Below are 19487 nucleotides of genomic sequence, written 5' to 3'. Positions count from 1 at the left end.
AGATTGATGAGGGAAGCCGCTCCGCTGTTTTGGACTTTTTGGTCAACGGCCCATCAAAGCAAGCCCAAATATCTAAGTAAAGCCCAGCCCAATCATCTGTGAAGGCACAGACAAATGGCCCAAATAACTAAGACGCTCTAACGAGCCAAAAATCTCAGCTCAACTCGGTTCGCTTCCCTTTCTCGTCAGAAGGCTCACTCCGTCTCCCCCTCCGGCCGCCGCAAGGAGAAGCAGCAGCAGCGATGCAGGCCGCCGCCGGGCGCGCGCGCCGCCTCCTCACGTCGCCGGCGGCCTCCGGTATCCTCTCCGCGCCGCGCCCCGGGTGCGCGGCGCTCGCCGGGAGCGGCGCCCTTCTTCCCCGTCTCGATGGTGTCCCGTCCTCGCCGTCGCCGTCACCGGCCCCTCCGCTCCTGGCTAGGAGCTTCTCCGCCACGTCCTCGTCTCGCCTACCCCGTGAGTTCTCTCGGACGTTGATCCGCGCGTTTCGCTATCTGCTTGTGGTGATCTCGATGCGCTGCTTCCTTACCGGTTTGTCTGGCTCGGCATTTCGTCGAACGGGTGGTGGGCGCGCGGGGGAGTGGCGTTCGAGTTGTATGGTTGATGGTTCCAAAGTGGCGTTTGAGCTCTATGGTCTCGAGGGTTGGTTCGTGTTGTTAATCCTGTTCCTGCTCTAAGATCAAGTGTTTAAGGTGTGGGATTAGGGGATCTGTAGGGCTTACGCGAGGGTTTAAGGATTTTGGCATTGGAGATATTCGCTAGTACACTATTATCTAGAAAATGCAGTGAATTCCTGTGACTTAGTGGGGTAATATTTCACACAAGGCTGGGGACTACGAGCCCCATAATCAAATAGCAGGTGCTTGGGATGTTAAAAAAAAAAACTAGGAGAGCAGAGCTTCCCCCATTTCCATTAATATTGGCTGGGAGAAAGGCCGGGTTAGTTTAGAATTCTACCGACAACAAAAAGAGTTTTCAAGCTTTCCCAGCACAACTACATTTCATGAGACTAAGGGAGCACAAAAGTCATCTCATGCCAAAGGCTGCGGCGCACTACAATTTAGACAACTACAAGACCATCTATTTTGCCAAGCATCAGGACAAGTGAGGTGCTTGGGATGTTGTGACTGCGCATGTTTGTTCAGCTGTAGGCTTCATACTTGACAAGTTCCATACTTTTGTAATTAAGTGTATTTGTCGAAGCTGATACTTACACTGCAGTTCTCATATGGTGAATTGCTTTGCTTCATTCTTACACTGGTTTATGTTTGTCTTGTCAGTTGATCATAGTTAATCCAGTGCACTCTTCAAATTTCCCTGCACTGATTATTCAGACTTTTGTGCATTGAACATTGAGGTCATAGTGCTATCTGTATTACTGGATTCCAGTATCTAGTACAATAAATTGAAAAAAAGGGGGGCAGCTTGAATGTAGCTAATCGGAAGTACAGCTGAATTGATTATAACAGAACAAACTCTGTTTTTTCAAAAATTTCTCCCTTGTTTACTGTACAAGTTTGTTCGACTGTGTGTGTTTGCTGCTTCCAGCTGACTTAAGTGACCCTTAACTGTTGCAACAATGCAACTCTTGTATTCAGTAGTTTGTTCCATTATCCATTGAAGTACTTTGAATGAATTAAACTTTGCTAATGATGTATATCTTGCATAAATTAGGTAACTTGCTATCGCCAAGTATATCTTCTCAATGGCGGAATGAGAAATCGGTGTGCTATCACATGGCTGCAACTCACTACTCAACAGAAGCAAGTGACATTGATCAACCTACAGGTTATTCAGAATTCTATGTTCTGCACTGGCCGCCATTTTTATTTCCTATTCACCCACTAGTTCTCTCCCCTGTGGTACCCTTGTGTCATGGGCTTTGGGCCAGGCGTCCTAGGCTCATTGGATAGGATTAGGGTTTGTTAGGATTAGATAAGGTTTGTTAGGATTAGATTAAAGAGTCCTCCATCTATATAAGGAGAGATACTATCCCAGGTCAGCTAGGCATTAGATCAAGATTTATCTTAGTGCCCATCGGCCTGCCTTCTCAGTGCGACGGAGAGCGTCGCGCCGTTTAGGTTCAGGACCGTTCCTTGTTATTTCATCTACTATAATCCAATCTATCCCCATTCATCCCGGTTCTTCTCCACAAATCCTTGCCCGTGACAACTTGGTATAAGAGCTTCGGTTCCGTGCCCATGGATACCGAGATCGCTGCGGTCCCCAACATCAGCGAAGGTCTTGCTGAGATCTCGAGGAAGATGATGGATTTGGCGGCGCAACTCCAGGCTCTGGCGGCTCAATCAGCCGAGCAGGCCATGCCTCTTGGAGCCGCCGAGCGATCCGACCGGCGGGCCATGACGTTCCTGCGCCCACGGCAGCAAGACTTCAAGCGCCGTTTGGGAGCAGGATGCGTCACCTGCAGCAGCCAAAGGTGGCAGTCTCTCTGGGTCGTCCACCAGTAGCCCTTCTGCCCACATTGATGGCCACACGACTTGGCGGCATGGAGGCATCCATGGTATTGTGGCGGCGCGGTTTTCAGAAGCAGCAAGAATGGCGGAGCTGTTTCCGTCGCTACTTTCAACAGCGGCGGCGGAGAAAACAACGATTTCTGTTACCGTGGTGGCGCGGCGTGAAGCAGGCGCATCGCGCTCTTTTTGGGGCGGCGCTGATTACGATAGAGGGAGATGGGGTTTCTGTTTTCCCTCAGCTGCGCAAATTAAATGGGCCAGATTGGTGGGCTGGGCTTCAATCAGCAGCAGATCCATGTTGGCTTAGTTATGTTTACCACACGGGACAGTCAAGTTGGGTTTCAGATTTGGATTTTTGCGTTTTGGTGTGGACCTAATTTTCCGAATGGGGTCCTCCTGTCCATGTCCTAAGGAGGCAACATAGGCCAGATTGTTTTGTTTGAGTCTAGCAGGGTCTGCTGCAGCTCGAGGACGAGCTGCTCAAAAAGGAGGGAGTAATGTCATGGGCTTTGGGCCAGGCGTCCTAGGCTCATTGGATAGGATTAGGGTTTGTTAGGATTAGATTAAGGAGTCTTCCATCTATATAAGGAGAGATACTATCCCAGGTCAGCTAGGCATTAGATCAAGATTTATCTTAGTGCCCATCGGCCTGCCTTCTCAGTGCGACGGAGAGCGTCGCGCCGTTTAGGTTCAGGACCGTTCCTTGTTATTTCATCTACTATAATCCAATCTATCCCCATTCATCCCGGTTCTTCTCCACAAATCCTTGCCCGTGACACTTGTTAACTTATTCAATTTAAATGCTTAGTTGCTGTGATCATTATCAGTGCATTTACTATTGTGCTGGTAATCTTCATAACGGCTAGTTGTTTGATATCATGTTCCCATTTTCTTATGTCATGGATGTCCATAGAGGCTGTAGTGGAGCTGTATCAGAAAATGTTGAAATCTGTTGAAGCCGAGACCATGCCTCCGAATGCCTGGTTGTGGTCAATGATAAGTAGCTGTTCCAATAAGGAGGACATCAAACTACTTATTCAGATTTTGCAGAAGCTAAGAGTATTTGTAAGTGGATTTTCCTCATAAATTAAGACTTCAGAGTGTTTTTCGCCTTCTATCCTTGCTCATTGTTCTTGGCTTTTCTGTATCCCTTGTGTGTTGTTTGGAAAGCTGGCTTAGAGCACTGCATGTTAGATTGCATTACTGTCAGAACATATACACATTCATTGATAGCATTGATGAATGTGCAGTGCGAATATTTAATTTCCAGTTTTTTCATTTATTTCTATGAAGCTGGGATGCTTGGACAGCTGAGTTAGCATAGAGTTTCCACTATATGGTTAATATATTGGTTGAAATTTTAACTGAATAATTTGAAAGGCCATAATATTTTGGATTGCTACAGGAAGATTCTAATTGTTTTTGTAAAGAACCAGTTTTGGTCCCTGACTTTATCCCCTTTATAGTTAGCACTTAGTAACACTATTAATACGTGACTGATGTTCGTTTACATGAGATAGGCGATGGTAGTTCTTTATATTTCTCTGTTACATTTGTTCTGTCACTAGAAGTGATCTTTAAACTAAATCGATTTATTGATACAGAGACTATCAAATCTTCGCATCGACGCAAACTTCAACGATCATCTTTGCATGAAAGTTGCAGAGGCTTGTGCTCGTGTTGGTGCCCTTGACTATGGTATGATCTTATTTAAAGGTCTAAATGATCAATTTTAAAGGATTATATAATGCTAATATAATTAGGCATGTGTGGCACTTCCAATTATGTGGACATGTTAGCTTTCTCTATTGTCCAGAAGTTGTGTGTCTAATATACGTGAGGTGGTGAACTTTATTTTTTTCATTTCAGTTTGGAAATTCTCCATTTTAACCTCAAAACATGAGGCTAATGGAGCTCAGAATCCTATTTCCCACCATTAATTCTTTTTGTGGTATAAATCCAGGTTTGAAGGTTTTATGGAAGCATAATGTTTATGGAATTACGCCTACCATTGGTTCTGCTCATTATCTACTGGTATTCAATGATATAGAAACTTTTCTTATCACCCTAAATGTCGTTTGGTACTGATTTTTTTCCCTTCTCCAGAAACATGCTAAAGAGAAAAATGACACTAAACTAATGGGAAGTATAATGCAAGTCCTTCAGAGAAATTCGATGCCATTGCAACCAGGCACTGCTGATATAGTCTTCAGGTATGTTTTCATCTGTTTTTAGATTCTATTTACCAAAGTGCACTCATTTCTTTTTGGTGTTTTTATTTTGTAGACACTAAGTTATAATTTTAGTTTTTATGATGCCATGTATTTGTCTGTATTGTGCAGCATCTGCTATAATGCTGATAGATGGGATTTACTCTCAAAATATGCGAGAAGATTCGTGAAGTCTGAAGTCAAGCTGCATGGTGCTTCATTTGACATTTGGATGGACTTCGCTGCCAAAGTTGGTAAGTACTTCCATTCTTCTTATGTTTTTTTATCTTTAGTACAGTGTTAAAACTTACAACAAACCCCAGCATGTTTAATTGCTGTTCTGGTCCTTACCCAAGTTACAACTTACAAGAAGTTGCTATTAGTTGTGGATGGACTAAACATGTTTCATTTCTCATTCAACTGGTATGGCACACAACTGTGGTAGTCACCTTCTTGATTACAGCCATTAGGAGCAGTGATATTGCAGAAAAAAATGTTTGTTTGCGGAACATTTATTTTCAGTTGTTTGATACTCAAATCTCTATTGCCCTTTTGTATTTCAAACCCTTCAACTTTGATAAGATATTATTTGGTATTGTACTATCTAATAAACATTTTCTTCTGCAGGAGACTCCCAATCTATATGGAACATCAATAGCCTGAGAGGCAAGTCAGTCAAACGCTATAATCTTGCAACAGGTTTTGCATGTGTAAAGGTAATTATTCTTATAATAAGATGTAGCTTCAATTTCTCACATCTATGGTATTTTTAAGCATGCCAAATTAAGAACTACTACCTCCGTTTCAGGTTATAAGACTTTCTAACATTGCCCACATTCATATATATGTTAATGAATCTAGGCACACATATATGTCTAGATTCATTAACATATATATGAATGTGGGCAATGCTAGAAAGTCTTATAATATGAAACGGAGGAAGTAGTAGTGTTCAGAATAAATAGTACTACAGTAGCATATTTGTTATCGACTATTGTCCATGATTCATTACTATAAGTTTTGCCCCTTCTTAGCATAACTATGCCAGTGCTTTCACTAAATTGTTTATGCTGCCCACCTTCAGGTTTTTAATGTCAGACTCTTTATGAATTGTCTTGTGCAGGGGTTTCTGCTTGAGCGCAAACCAGAAAGCGCCGCTGCCATGATTAAATTACTTCACAAGGTTGGTTTCTCCATGCTAATTGCTATTAGACCTGTATTCCCAAAATAGAGATTGTTCCATACCATCATCATACTCTGGTTTCTCTCCGGGTAATGCTGTCTCTTTCTTACTCTTAATACTGTACTGCATCTTTGCTGGTATTTTCAACCTTCTCCATATCATATTATTATCGTTGGTGTTTGAAAGTGAATATATTTTTCATGAAATATAGCGAAGCTAGATACCAAAAGTTGGGTAGTTGATGTTTACGTAAGCTATCTTGACAAGACGCGCTTTCCTGATGAAAGTTTGTGATTGAATGTAGCATTCACCTGATGAGAAGAAACAATTGGTGACGGATGAGCTCCAGAAGCTTGTTGCTGAATGGCCAGCAGAGGTGATAAAAAGGCAGAAGAAAGATGATAGGAAGGTGAGATTAAATGACCTGTTTTCTTTCCTGGCAATTCGGGAACGGATTATTTTCTCCCTGCAACACTAGGTGGCCAGCCTATTTCATGCTGGGACATTAAGCTCTCACCTCTAGTATGAAAAATCAGAAGCATGCTTTAGAATACCTAATTGTCCATAACGGCTGGTGTGACTGGAGTTTCGGTGATTATTGGTATGTGGTAAATTTTAGAAGAAATAAAGAGCTGTCAACTAGGCAAAGCCACTTATTTTTGCCGAAGTACTTTTGCTGCTTTCTATAACAGTGTATCTGTTGGTTTCACATTACTATCATCTAATAACGACATCCATGTCTTTATCAGGCGCTGGAGGAAGCTTTGATTACAGATATCCCTCAAATGATCAGTTCCATGTCAAAGCTGCGCCTTGATATTTCTGTGAATTTGGAGAAGCTTACCTCTCAACCTGAAACAGCATGAGAAGTAACACAGGTGCCCAGATGGCCTAGCAGCTGAAATTACATGAGTACAGGCAGGCGGACAATATCACAGTCCAGCCATTTGTATTCGACTACATTCTATTTGATGGGTAGCACACTAGCACTAGCCTGCCCGACAATAACATGTATACAACACATTCCGTTGTTTACCTTGCCATGTGCTTTTCCATGACAGTTTTGTAGAAAACCTTGGTGAAATTGCACGCATGAAATTCAGGTATGCATTCTCGGACATTTTGAACCATCAAGTGTCACCATTTCTTTTACTTTACTGGGAGCACATTGAGCCTTCAAAATTGTCTCCGAATGTCCTATGGTGACTGTTGAGTCAATATACATTACATGAGGTGTTTTACAATGCTTACTGATAGTAGAACGAAACTAAACCGTTTATTTTTTCCCCTAATTTAATGGACTAATACTTACTCCTACTTATACTACCACGTTAACTTGATAGTAGTAATATTTTTTCTCTACATAACATCAGTCCGGTGCTCTGCTGCAGAGCAGACGGCGCCGGCGACGCCCGGACCAGAGGCGGAAGGACTCGCCGCCGGTGGTAAGTTCGCCGGCTTCAATAGGCTTCCCTGAAGGCCATGGCAATGTATAGCAAAGTAGCTTGAGATTGCAGGTTCACAAGACGTATTAACCCCACAACTGATCAACCTTTATTGGCGGGAAAGGAAGGCTGATCGCTTAATTAGCCGCTTCAGTTGCACAGTAACTGAGGAACCGAAAGTGGGTGCAGTGCAAAACTGCAAATAGTAGCTGTGGAATTTGCAAACTGAAAGGGCACATGCATGCATGGCCCAAGCCCAACTAGCTTTAAGGCCCTGTTTGTGGAGCTTCTAGCTGCTGCAGCTTCTCCGAGAATCAGAAACTCCCCCAAACAGTTCAGCTTTTGGTGTAAATTCTGAGAAGCTGTAGTTGTAGAATCCAGAAAATGAACTAGAAGCTAGAAGCTGGGAAACTTAGCTTTTCCAGATTCTTAGAAGCTGGCTACCAATCAGCTGCTTCTCAGAATCTTAAGCTCCCCCCACGCGTTGTGAAATTTGTTTTTCACCCTTAGATATTCTTTGGCTTCTAGGTTGTATTGGGGTGTAACATTTGCGATTCTATTTGATCATGGACAGCTTTGCGGGCTTCAAATTCAGCGTGTAAAATGAGATGGAATTAATAGTTTTCTCCATGCATGTTAGTGATTGAACCATAGACTTTACAACTTCCTAAGATCTGCTCAACTCAATCAGGGAAAGTGTTAAATCTTAATTACCAAAAAAACACTACCGATTTCTCTTTCTTGCAACACTCGAGTTCATCATGATTTGATGAATGCGAAAAATTTTCTTCAGAATGCAGACTGGGAATTTCAGTATGAGAAGAATCAGAGGCTTTGTTTTTGTTGTGATCTTGGTGATGATATCATCACTGTGCTCTGCAACCAATGCTCTCTCATGGAGCATGTTCTCTTCGTCATCCAAGAAGCCATCAATGGCGCCGCCGCCGCCGCTAGACGGCGGCGTTCCGGTGGCCGAATTCTCCATCGACGGCGGCGGGGACGCGAGAGGTGATAAGCTGATGGAGAACGCGCGGCGCAGGATCGCCGCCGGCGATGGGCGGCCGGGCACCACCTGCTGGAGCGAGGCGTACCGGAGCCTGTTCGCGAGCTGCGGCGACATCATGGCCGACAAGGAGCTGCAGGCGAGGCTCGCGTGGCGCCTCAGCGGCTGCTTCCAGGAGGACTCCGGCCGGCCGCCGCTGCCGCCGTGCGACGCCGCGGCAGCCCACGGCCACGGCCACGCCGACATGGTGCACTGCCGCGAGCGCCTCTCCGACTCCGAGTCCAAGGTCTTCCTCGCCTTCTTCCTCGAGACGAACACCCTCTGCCACCAACTGCAGTAAGCTCGCTCGCTCGTCGTCGTCGTCGTCGTCGTCGTCTTCTCCGACTCCGGCCAACTTCATCTCTCTTGTCATCTCCAATGGCTTGCAGGGCCGAGGCGTTCAAGCGGAGCACGGAGAGGCTCGTGAACGACCTGACAAGGTCGGCGAGGTCGGCGCGCGAGAAGCTGGAGGCGATCGAGGAGAGGTCGGAGAAGATCATGCGGGAGTCCGACCATCTCCGGCGATCGCTGTCGTCGATCATGTCGCAGACGGAGCACCTCGCCACGGCGTCCGAGGACGTCCGGGCCCGGATCGGCGACGTTCTTGATCGGTCGGCGGCGATCTTCGAGCGGTCGAGGGAGATCGCCGCCGCGCAGGCCGAGCTGCGGGGAGGGCAGGCGGCGATGAGGGAGGAGCTCGCCGCCGGGATGGCGCAGGTGGAGGCGTCGTACAGGAGCATCGGCGAGGAGATGGGGAGGCTGAGACAGGAGGCCATGGGCATCGAGAGGGAGGTCAGGGCCGTCGGCGACGCCATGGCGGCGAGGATGGTGGACTTGCAGAGCGCCGCCGACGACATCGGCGCCGCCGCCGGGAGATCGCTGGAGAATCAGATGCTGTTGTTGGATGGACAGGCAAAAGCGATGGAAGGGCTCAATCATCTCTACAGTTTTCAGGCACAAGCTCTTCAGGAGAGCAGGTGATAATAATTACAGCACAAACTTGCATTCTTTTGTCTGAAAATGACAGTCCAATTGTCCAAAGTAAATTTTGAATTTCAAAGTTTGATTTTTAAGAATAGTTTAGGTAGATTTCTTTTTATTGATCTTCTTGAACTATTTTGAGAGGAGAGCTTGACAACCTCTGAAACTGATTCTAAAATCAAAATTTAAATTTAAAATAAGCCTCAGCTTTTTTGTGATAGCTATTTGAGGGTACAAATGAATGAATTAACTCCTATTAAGTTGAAAAGTTTTTGTACAAAAGTATTTCAAGAAAGTTTTATATAGATTTTTTTTTACAAAACACGTTGGTTAGTAGATTGGGAAGCGTGCAAATGAAAATCCAAAATCCAGAAAAAGAATAGGGCCTATGATATGAAGATGAACAAGTAATGGATGATCTAGACACCAGCAAAATTGCAGGGAAACCATTCAGAAGCTGGCGCAATTCGGGCAGCAACAGCAGGAGGAGCTCCTGTCTCGGCAAGAACAGATCCGGCACGCTCACGATGACCTCATGAAAAATTCAGAATCTATACTGGAAGCTCAGGTTTTCTTTTATCATCAATCTCACAAACTTTTTTCATGGCGTTTCTTACGCAAGCTTTGATTTGCTTATTGTGTATGCAGGAAGAGTTCAGAGCTAAGCAGGCGAGCATCTTCGCGGCGCTGGACAAGCTCTACGTCCTCCACAACGCTGTTCTTGTGGAGTCCCGTTTCATCAAGGCCTTCTTCTTCTACTGCTGCATCACATTCCTCGTCTACTTGCTCACCAGCGCCAAGCAGACCTTCGCCATTAGAGGCCACCTCTACTTCGGTCAGATTCTTCGGACTTCAACACAAACACTGCCAACATTCAGAAAGGCAGAAACTTCTCTGAATTTTTTTTTCTGAACATGTTCATCTGTTTCATGTTAGGCTTTTGCATCACGCTAAACTGAGAACATTCAGAAAGACAGAAACACTTTTTTTCTGAACATGTTCATCTGTTGCTTGCTAGGACTCTGCATCATGCTACACTGAGAGCATTCAGAAAGACTGAAACGTTGCTGATTTTTTTTTTCTGAACATCTTCATCTGTTTCTTGTTAGGACCCTGCGTCACGCTGCACTGAGAACATTCAGAAAGACAGAAGCGTTGCTGACTTCTTTTATTCTGATGAACTTGTTCGTCTGTTTCTTGCTAGGACTCTGCATCACGCTCGTGCTGGAGACCGTCGTCATCAAGCTCGGAGCCGACGACTTCAGTAAGCAGTTCTTGATCATGTCCAAAGTGCTGTTAATCAGATCGGTGTTCCTCGCCGCCGCAGCAGCTCAGATCTTGCACTCAATTTTCACATACAAGTAGGGTTCTCTCTCTCTCTCTCACTGTAGATTATCATCAAACAGTAAATCTTTATCATACAGGTAGCAGCAGAAGAACATTATGGCGATGAATCTGATTGGATCTTTCTTTCTTTTGCTGTAGGGATTACGAAGTACTGAACCATCAATTACTGCAGACATTGATGGAGAAAGTCCGGGCGATTGAAGGCAATGGCAGTGGCGGTGAGCACCTGTACACATTCAGACAAGGCAATTAATAGCCATAGTTAAGCCATTGTGCCAGTACAGTTGTGACAAAGTCCAAAACCTATCAACTTGTGTCCAATGTCCTTAGCTATCAACTACCATTTAACCCGACGTCTCAGTACAGAATTTGACCAAATTCTCTCTCTACCCAGGAGACCAGATGAATCCATGGAGTACTGGGAGTGATTGCAGCAGCATTGGTGACTGCTCATGGTTCTTCGACGAGCAGCTGCAGGACGAAGTGGACAGCGAAATCGACCCAGATTTCGCGTTGCCGAGAGAAATCTGTGGAAATGGCAGCATTTTGCCGGAAGAATTCGGCGAAAATTCAGTCACCACGTCCATCTCGAGGAGGTACAACCTCCGGCCACGCATCAGGCCGCGGTGAACAGCACACAAGCAGTGAGAGCATATAAAAGCAGTTCTGTCAGACATTGTGCTCAAGAAATGAATTATAGTGAAACCTTTTTTTTAGTATATTTTTCTTTTCCAGCTTCTCTGAAGATAACCACATCAGATGAAATGGTATTGGATTGGTTGTACATAAGCTATATTTGAAAGTAAGAGAGTTTGCAGTGACATGCTAAGTAGATCTGAAAGTTCCATTACTGAATCATAAATCTAACATGACATATAGCTGCTTGCCTGCTTGTAAGAATGGAAAAGAGAACCTAATGTACAGAATTTTGACTAATTGAGCTCCCTCTCCGGCCTATACACTGCTGTTCGAAAAAAGAATCCTTACATGGAATGAATTCATGGATCTAAGAGAAAAAAAATTCATCGTTGCTTGCCTTGATTTGCAATTAAATTGTCTCACTTTGCAAGAACCGCTGCCAGTATTTTTTTTCCTTTTTAGTATTGAAGACTTCTTATGCACTAGACATCATATAATAGATCATCGAGCACGGGCGGTAGCCGGTTGTTTTGAAGAGCGGCCAGACTTGTGTTTTCGCTTCTGGTTGCCTGAAGAAGGATCGGCCAATGGTCCAGACCAAGTAGGCACAGAGCCTTTCTCGTAGGGGAACACAGTGCTGAATGAAGATGGATCTGGCGGCTCAAATGCAGGTTCCATATGATTTGAACAACCCAAAGGATATCCAAGTGCGCCATCCTGATGTGGCGGAGGGAACTTTTCACTCTTGCTCTTCGCATTTGCATGTGTTATTAGTCTTCTTTTCTGCAAGTTGTACGATCGAGTGAGCTGTGAGCTTAACATTGTTCTAGGAGTATGTTTCTGATTGTGGCGGATCATGCAAATGAACAAATGAGCAACTGAAATCAGCCAAAAAAAAGCACATACATCAATATTTGCTTGAAGCTCAGCATTTGCTTCCGGTGCTGGAACAGCCCTAGGTCTTTCCCTTGTCCTTGTCTTCCTAGCTCCTTCCCCATTAACTCTACCACCAGCAGCTCTTAAACTGTTGATCATCAAATGATAAGCGAATGAGCATTTTATAGGGTGCAAAAGCTCATTCACATCAGCCAATAAACTGGCTGAAGGTCAAGAAGTCAGGTTTATGAAATAAAGATATTTTACAATTAGGGGAATATTTGAAGAGAGAAATATTGAAAATGCAACGGAAAGGGGAACAACTTGTTGCTTGACTCATGATGATGTCCAAGAAATATAGTACTCAACAAGTTCCCAGAAATCCAGGAATCTTGGCACAACAACCAAGACTTTTGTCTTTTGGTACAAATCACTATATGGCCTTGCAGTGCACTGAAGTTACTTTTCAGTCAACAAATACATTTTCTTCTTTATAGTCCACTATGCTGAATGCAATTTTGTCACGTTATGCTTGATTGAATTCCTGTCATCAAAGTGAGCAGTAATGTCCTCTGTTCCATTGCTCACCTATGCATACCGGAGAAGATGACAATATACCTATTTCAACTAGATTTCAAGACTCTAGTCCTAATTCAACCTGATGATCTGGTCCTTTTATTGCAAGATCATTTACCTGTCTATGTTGTATCAGTTTGCATGCTACATGCTCTTTTAAATCAACAAAATCGCTTGAACTTAGATGAAATTACAGAGAACTCAGAAAGACGATGCAAAAGCAAATATTCTGAAACAACACAACTTTCTAAAGGAATGGAAAGGCAGGGTAGTAGGGAGACAAACCGTCTGGCTTCTTCGTCTCTTCGTTTTGCATCCATCTCTTTGCTTGGGGGGTATTGGGGTAAACTTGATGGATCACATGCATGTGGTTCCGTTTTAAAGAACTGTGTTTATGGTGAAAAACATGTTATTATTAAAGCATTTACATCAAAGAGATTGCTACCAAGAATAGCTAAAATTGGATTCTGTTCATACATATGCAAAGATAACGTCAAAATCCCATGGTGATCTCTAAATTAAATTTGAGTTATGAGCTTATGACCCTATTTGAACCTTAAAGATGAAATTCTGAACATTGTTGTGGTTGCCAATGAAGTCTTAAACTCTTAATTTTTCTAGCATCACAACGGCCTTAATGGCAAACAATACGAAAGACAATAATGCAGTTTATTATTCTTGATACTGCTCAGTTCCATCTCACTATCCCAGGCACTAAAGACAATTGAACTAGTGTTACTTGCAGAAAGATTGAACAGTACCCTACCAAACAAAGAAGCCAGAGAGATGCCATGAAATATTTTAGGTATAATTTGAATTCATAAGTTCAGAACCTCAATTTTCTCATTTCAATAAAATAGGAACAGAATGGCAAAAACTAGGACAACTTACTTCACTTTCTAACGCAGAAGTCGCTGTTAAACGATCAGCTGGGTCGATTGCAAGTAGTGTTTCAATAAGTCGCAGTGCTGATTGTGGGAAATCTTTGAATGTATCAGCTATTCGCCTTTTGTAAGGTTGTTGGGGCTTGAATATAGTTGCATGAGGCAACTTCGATTTTTTCCAATATTCTTCTGTGGGGGAACCACACAACTTAAAAATTTTATGCAGCTGTTCCACCTAAAAGGATAAAAAAACATAATTAAAACAACAGAATATCATGAGAAGGAAAATGTTAATATACGTTTTGACTAAAAGTACATAACATTAAACACAGTTGCGCTATAGGACAGGCTTTATGTCCTGACGAGCAAGGTAAGGGTTCAAGTCATTGAGAACTGAAACAACAGAAGTGGCAGCTGGTAAGTGGAAACAAGATTTGACTTGAAGGCAGGTGAGAAGGCTTTTCTTTTCAGATGAGATGTCAGTGTATCACTTGATATGTAGATGTTTCTGAATTACATAATTACATAAATCAAGAAAACAGCTATATGAACAAGAACACAAGATAGAAGGTCGATTGGATGGAATAGTCTCAACTCTCAACTATCTGCTGCACTGAGCAGCAATAAGGGGTAACAAACATTTTATGTTTGTACCATACTTCAGTGTGCCAAATAGACAATTCAGATAAATGATAAGCTCAATGACCAAAAGAAAACATTTTGAAAATAATTCCTATTTGAAAAGTACTACAGAAGATGGCATTTGAACAGTATCCATTGCCATTCCTAGTTTAATAGTGAAACTTTGGTTGGTGCTGAACTGAATATTTGAAAGATATGTGCTACAAGGTGTCTAAAGCATAACTATACAACAATAACAGATCATTATGTAGCTAACCTCGGTCCGCCCAGGCATGATAGGTTTCCCTGCGAGCAATTCAGCAAGGATACATCCCGCGCTCCACAAGTCCACGCCTACGCCATAATCCGTCGCGCCCAACAGCAACTCTGGTGGCCGGTACCAGAGCGTCACCACCCTACTCGTCATCGGCTGCTTATGGTTCGGGTCGAAGAACGACGCGAGACCAAAGTCCCCGATCTTCAGCACGCCATTGTTGTCCAAAAGCAGGTTCGACCCCTTGATGTCGCGGTGCAGCACCCCCCGGTCGTGGCAGTGCTCCAATCCCGACAACAGCTGGTGCACATAGCACTTGACCTGCGCCCACAAACACCTCTCGAAGTCTCAATCAGCCTCAATTGACACCACATTTCGCATAATTCGGCCGGAAATGGGATCTTGACCGACCTGGGGCAGGGTGAACTTGATCTCGGGGCTGGCGGCGAGGCCGGCGAGGTCGTGGACCATGTAGTCGAAGACGAGGTAGAGGCTGCAGGACATGCGGGAGGTGACGAGGCCGTCGAGCTTGATGACATTGGGGTGGTCGAGGCGGCGGAGGATGAGGATCTCCCTGGCCATGAAGCGCACGCTCTCGGGCTCCAGGTTGTCGAAGCGCACCTTCTTGAGCGCCACGATCTTGCCGCTCACCGAGTCCCGCGCCTTGTACACGTTGCTGTACGTGCCTTGCCCGATCTAGAATGGCGAGACGAGAGTCAGAGCCGAAGATGAGCGAGCTCCCGCGGCGGTGGATCGCGGGGAGATTTTTTGAGGGGAGGGGAGGAGGCGCACCTTGTCGATCTTCTCGAAGGAGTCGGCGCGGCGAGGGGTCCAGCCGTCGATGGCGTCGCCGGCGACGGCGGAGAGCCAGGCGGGCCAGCCCGCGGCCACCTGCTCGCCGCGCGCCTTGTTCGCGAAGCTCCCCCCGATGCGCACCTCGGCGTGCGCGTGCGCGTGCGCCGACCTCGACGACCGCGAGCGCCGCTCCCTCTTCACCGGCGGCCCCGCCGCGGCGACGGCGACGGCCGGCTGCTCGCCCTTCTCGCCCGCAGCAGCATCCGCCTCCGCAGAAGCATCCGCCCCCTGCTTCTGCGCCTCCGCAGGCGGAGGCGGGTGGTCGCGGCGACGTGAGGCGTTGGCGGCGGCGGGGCTGGAGGTGGAGGGGCGGCCGTGCACGCAGCCCATGGCGTCGCGTCAGCACCTGCGGCGGGTAGTCAGCATGAGGTCTGGGCGGGGCGGGGGCGGGGGCGGGGGCGGCGCGATCCGGAGGCGGCGGCGCGGGCGGAGGGGAGATGGAGGTGGAGATGGAGGTGGGGGTAAGTAGTAAAGTTTGCGCCTTTGGCGAGTGAAGGGGACGGAACGGAGGGGTGGTGGGGGGGAACGGAACGGTTTTGACTCCGACGGGTCTGCGGCTACCTGTACATGAGGTACAGCCTCTCAGGCTCACAAACAATATCAGTATGTCCTTTGCTTTTGTTCTTTCTCTTTTATCTTCTTATATCTGTTTTATCTTTAATTTTCCTTCACATTATACGGAAGACGCGTATCTGTCTGGTCATGGACAATACGGATATATGTGTGACGCTCACAAATACGACTCTTAAAACACTCAAAAAAAAGACAGATACCCACTCATGTCCTTAGGTGCCGGGCTTTTTTATCTGTTTTATTTTTTTTTCAATTATACGGAGGACGCACTATGTCTTACTAGTACATTCACATTTCATATGCACAACACAAACACCACATGTAACACACTCATGAATGCATCCCTTAACACACTCGGGATACCATGCATGTCAGCTACTTCACTGCAGATTATCTTCTTCATGCTCTAAGAACTTATTTTCTAAAAAAAAAGACTTCATTTTGCTCTGTTGCTTAGATCCCTTACTCTAATGGTTCATTATAAAGTGTGTTTGGGCTGCAAATTTTAGTGGCACATGAAATGAAATAAGCTATCAGTATATGATTAATTAAATATTAATTATTACCAATTTGAGAAATAAATTTATTTGACTTTTCTTAAATAGATTTCTATATAAAAAACTTTTACATTAAACGCATCATTTAGCCGTTTGATTATTTAGCCGTTTGATTAGTGTGCTTAAAAAGAACGAGAATATATCTATTTGGAATAACAGTGTAGAACACAACCTAGGTTTATTGGTTAAATTTTTTTTATAAAAATGTTCAATTTATATTGACAACCATGATAATCTTGTTAATATTTTGTTTTAATGGACTTGAAATCTAAATTAAAACTATATTTGCATGTGTACTATTCTTTTTTTTTATCTTACACGTGTACTATTCTACTGCTTCATCATCGGTGCTTCTCGTATCTCCCTTTTTTTTTTCTCATGCTCTATTTTTTTTTCAAAGATTGTAGAGTACATGTCTTGCTAATCGAATGACGTGTGTGAGTTTGCTCTTTTTTCCTCTAAAATTAAATAGGGAATATGACACATGTTGTGTCTTGTGTGTACGTGGGCGTAGGTATGAACATACCTAATTCATCTGTACCTCTGAGAGTTTTCATGGATGATGAATGATGGACCTTTTGGTGATGAAATTGAAAATACATGTGGACTGAAGATGGTGGCATTTAATCAGGTGAAGGACGGTGATATATGATGCCATGCACTAGAGAGTGACATCTATTGCTAGCAAAGATATCGAGAAGATTTCACAGTATAATAAATACTAATATGTTGCTTTCACGGCATCAAGAAGTTTTCTGCCAATAAAACATAAATGTAAATTTTCAATACAGTTTATAAAATATTTTATTAGTAAAACTTTTATATTCATATTATTCGCCGTTTAAAAGCCAATATATGCCAATAAAAAAAATCAACACTAAGATTAAATTTTGGTTGGATAAACCAAATGAGAAGCAAGAGCATTGAGGGCAGGTTTTATTTACTCATTTATTTTGTGTTTGTAGGGGCTATTGGGGTGTTCTTTCTTCTCCTTCTTTTTTCCCTCGGTATCTGAGTATAAATACTCACAAATTCACAATATTAATACAGTAAAGATGGAAGTTGGGGGACAGAGAAGGGCCCCTGGAATTATAGGTTGCAGATACTTTGGGGTTTTGTCTCATGGAGATGGATGCCATGCCAGGGTGTGCCTAATCTTTGGGGTTATGTGATCTCATTAGGAAGGGAACACAAAACAAGGACTTAATTAGGATGATGCTTTCAGGGTGGTTAGACACATCTCTTCCTTCTTATAAGTTCTTAATCCTACCTGTTCATAGAGCAAATGCTGTAGCCAGTTCAACAAAAAGGGCATCATCAATTCATCTCTTTTCTTTACAGTGCAACTTGGAATACACATCTTTTTATATTATGTACTACTGTATTTCATTTTTCAAATACTTTTGTGTCACCATGATTGGAAGATTGATTAATGGCAGGGCTCGAGAACAAAAGGCATGTAGCAGCACAAAAATCCAACTTGACACGCAAGATCGAGTGTTTTCAGCTATTGTCCGAAATATGTTAGTATTTTTCTAAGACAAGCAATCAAAACAAGTGCATAAAATTGACTTGACAACAAAAATGCTGTCAATGGCTTGTACCCATCAGTAGAAAAGGGTTCAAGGAGAAGACGACGAGGAGGAGAACATGCAAGGACCATGCCTTGGTTCTCTTGTGCCAAAACCAAAAAGATATAGTACTAGCATTCATCTCTGAAACTCTGAACATGTGTGTGAATCCCAAAGAGGAGAAGAGGAGAAAAAAAGAAGAGAGAATGGGGTTGGTTGCCTTAGAAGAGACGAACATGTCTGCATTTGTAATTAAGCAGCTTCTTGCTCTGATGTAGCGTTGGGCATTGGAGTACGGAGCCACCACTTAACGACGGGGGACAGCCACAACTTCACTCTGCATCTTCTTCTTCTACCTGTCTGTAGTTCTGTACTCATGCTATTACGGTATTACCTCCTCTGTAAAAAAGATATTCAGTTACAGACACTCATCGTTTGCTCCACAGCTGATAATCTATAAAATAAAAAAGAATAATGAAGCATCTCTTAAAAAATAAAGCAACTAAAAATAATTTGTAAATTAAATTATATATATTCTCAGCGATTTAAAATATGATATTGAAAAATAAAGTACGTTAAAAAAACCTAAAAATTGAGTTGTAAAATTCAAATTTTGGTTACGTCTCACCAGCCAGCAAGCAAACAGTATATACTACTCCATAATCCATATTCGCACATTTTGTACTAGTAAGCAGTAAGGCGATTCAGGTGAATGAGAAGTTTATTTTACTCTGATGATGCTGCATGATGATTCCATTGTTTCATCCTGGTCTGGAGCAAGTGAGCATGATGATTCAGCATTATCATGAGCAGTATTAAATATTGTCCTGACACGTATGAATGATGGATCTGCTCGTCTCTTTCCCTGTCACTCTTATGGCGTGTTTATTTCACGATAAAATTAAAAGTTTGATTGAAATTGGAATGATGTGACGAAAAAGTTGAAAGTTTATATATGTAGAAAATTTTTGATGTAATGAAAAAGTTAAAAGTTTAAAGAAAAAGTTAGGAACTAAACCAGGCCGAAGTCTGAGTGAGTTGAGCTCTCTGGGTATATCCTGTGGCACCTCGCTGACAAATATCCTGTGGCACCTTGCTGACAAAGTGCCATGGAGTGGACTGAACTGAACCTGCATCAATGCATCATGGAGTAACTGACATTTTGAGCCACATAGCCATGCACTGTTTATCATATACATTTCCACAACAATAATACAGTAAAATAAAATATCTATGGCAAATTTTGCTATAGGACATCGCAATTGTGTGGTTTTAACTCAGGGACACCGCGAAAGTGAAGTTTTGCGGGAAGACATCCCATAATCGTGGATATTTGCCGATGGACACCACGTCGTCTAAATGATACTTGCCGTGCTGACGTG

The 19487-nt window shown here is 43.6% G+C and overlaps 3 protein-coding genes across 3 annotated transcripts; 2 read left to right on the top strand and 1 right to left on the bottom strand.

Annotated features, from left to right (window-relative positions):
- The first annotated feature begins 187 nt into the window (after positions 1–187).
- On the top strand, positions 188–6994 carry LOC4344224 (uncharacterized). The gene is made up of 11 exons (XM_015791553.3): positions 188–453; positions 1672–1785; positions 3385–3536; positions 4076–4169; positions 4435–4505; positions 4578–4684; positions 4814–4935; positions 5309–5397; positions 5805–5864; positions 6169–6273; positions 6614–6994. Exons 1-11 carry the CDS (start codon positions 243–245, stop codon positions 6728–6730), a joined length of 1242 nt encoding a protein of 413 aa, XP_015647039.1. The 5' UTR covers positions 188–242; the 3' UTR covers positions 6731–6994.
- A 957-nt stretch (positions 6995–7951) lies between these two features.
- Positions 7952–11684, top strand: LOC4344223 (protein GAMETE EXPRESSED 1). Its single transcript, XM_026026790.2, has 7 exons — positions 7952–8648; positions 8741–9328; positions 9774–9900; positions 9981–10167; positions 10537–10693; positions 10818–10897; positions 11074–11684. Exons 1-7 carry the CDS (start codon positions 8083–8085, stop codon positions 11307–11309), a joined length of 1941 nt encoding a protein of 646 aa, XP_025882575.1. The 5' UTR covers positions 7952–8082; the 3' UTR covers positions 11310–11684.
- LOC4344222 (probable serine/threonine-protein kinase At1g54610) lies at positions 11498–15910 on the bottom strand. Its single transcript, XM_015791552.3, has 7 exons — positions 15342–15910; positions 14961–15245; positions 14553–14870; positions 13662–13889; positions 13056–13156; positions 12225–12342; positions 11498–12101 (listed from the first exon to the last, which is right to left on the bottom strand). The coding sequence occupies exons 1-7, from the start codon at positions 15732–15734 to the stop codon at positions 11820–11822; spliced, it is 1725 nt and encodes a 574-aa protein (XP_015647038.1). The 5' UTR covers positions 15735–15910; the 3' UTR covers positions 11498–11819.
- Between the last annotated feature and the right edge of the window lie 3577 nt (positions 15911–19487).

Source organism: Oryza sativa, chromosome 7, assembly GCF_034140825.1.
Source record: "Oryza sativa Japonica Group chromosome 7, ASM3414082v1".
In the NCBI taxonomy this organism is placed as follows: Eukaryota; Viridiplantae; Streptophyta; class Magnoliopsida; order Poales; family Poaceae; genus Oryza; species Oryza sativa.
Note: the sequence above shows the minus strand (reverse complement) of the source record. Positions and strands in the feature narration are given on the sequence as shown.

Excerpts from the sequence above, each read along its gene's own strand:
- LOC4344224 (XM_015791553.3), top strand. The coding sequence starts at position 243 with ATGCAGGCCGCCGCCGGGCGCGCGCGCCGCCTCCTCACGTCGCCGGCG. Across the intron at positions 4,170-4,434 it reads TGTTGGTGCCCTTGACTATG|GTTTGAAGGTTTTATGGAAG; the intron begins GTATGATCTTAT and ends GTATAAATCCAG. Across the intron at positions 4,685-4,813 it reads ACTGCTGATATAGTCTTCAG|CATCTGCTATAATGCTGATA; the intron begins GTATGTTTTCAT and ends TGTATTGTGCAG.
- LOC4344223 (XM_026026790.2), top strand. The coding sequence starts at position 8,083 with ATGCGAAAAATTTTCTTCAGAATGCAGACTGGGAATTTCAGTATGAGA. Across the intron at positions 9,901-9,980 it reads AATCTATACTGGAAGCTCAG|GAAGAGTTCAGAGCTAAGCA; the intron begins GTTTTCTTTTAT and ends TTGTGTATGCAG. Across the intron at positions 10,694-10,817 it reads CACTCAATTTTCACATACAA|GGATTACGAAGTACTGAACC; the intron begins GTAGGGTTCTCT and ends CTTTTGCTGTAG.
- LOC4344222 (XM_015791552.3), bottom strand. The coding sequence starts at position 15,734 with ATGGGCTGCGTGCACGGCCGCCCCTCCACCTCCAGCCCCGCCGCCGCC. Across the intron at positions 14,871-14,960 it reads TCAAGTTCACCCTGCCCCAG|GTCAAGTGCTATGTGCACCA; the intron begins GTCGGTCAAGAT and ends TTGTGGGCGCAG. Across the intron at positions 12,102-12,224 it reads AGCTTCAAGCAAATATTGAT|AAAAGAAGACTAATAACACA; the intron begins GTATGTGCTTTT and ends TACAACTTGCAG.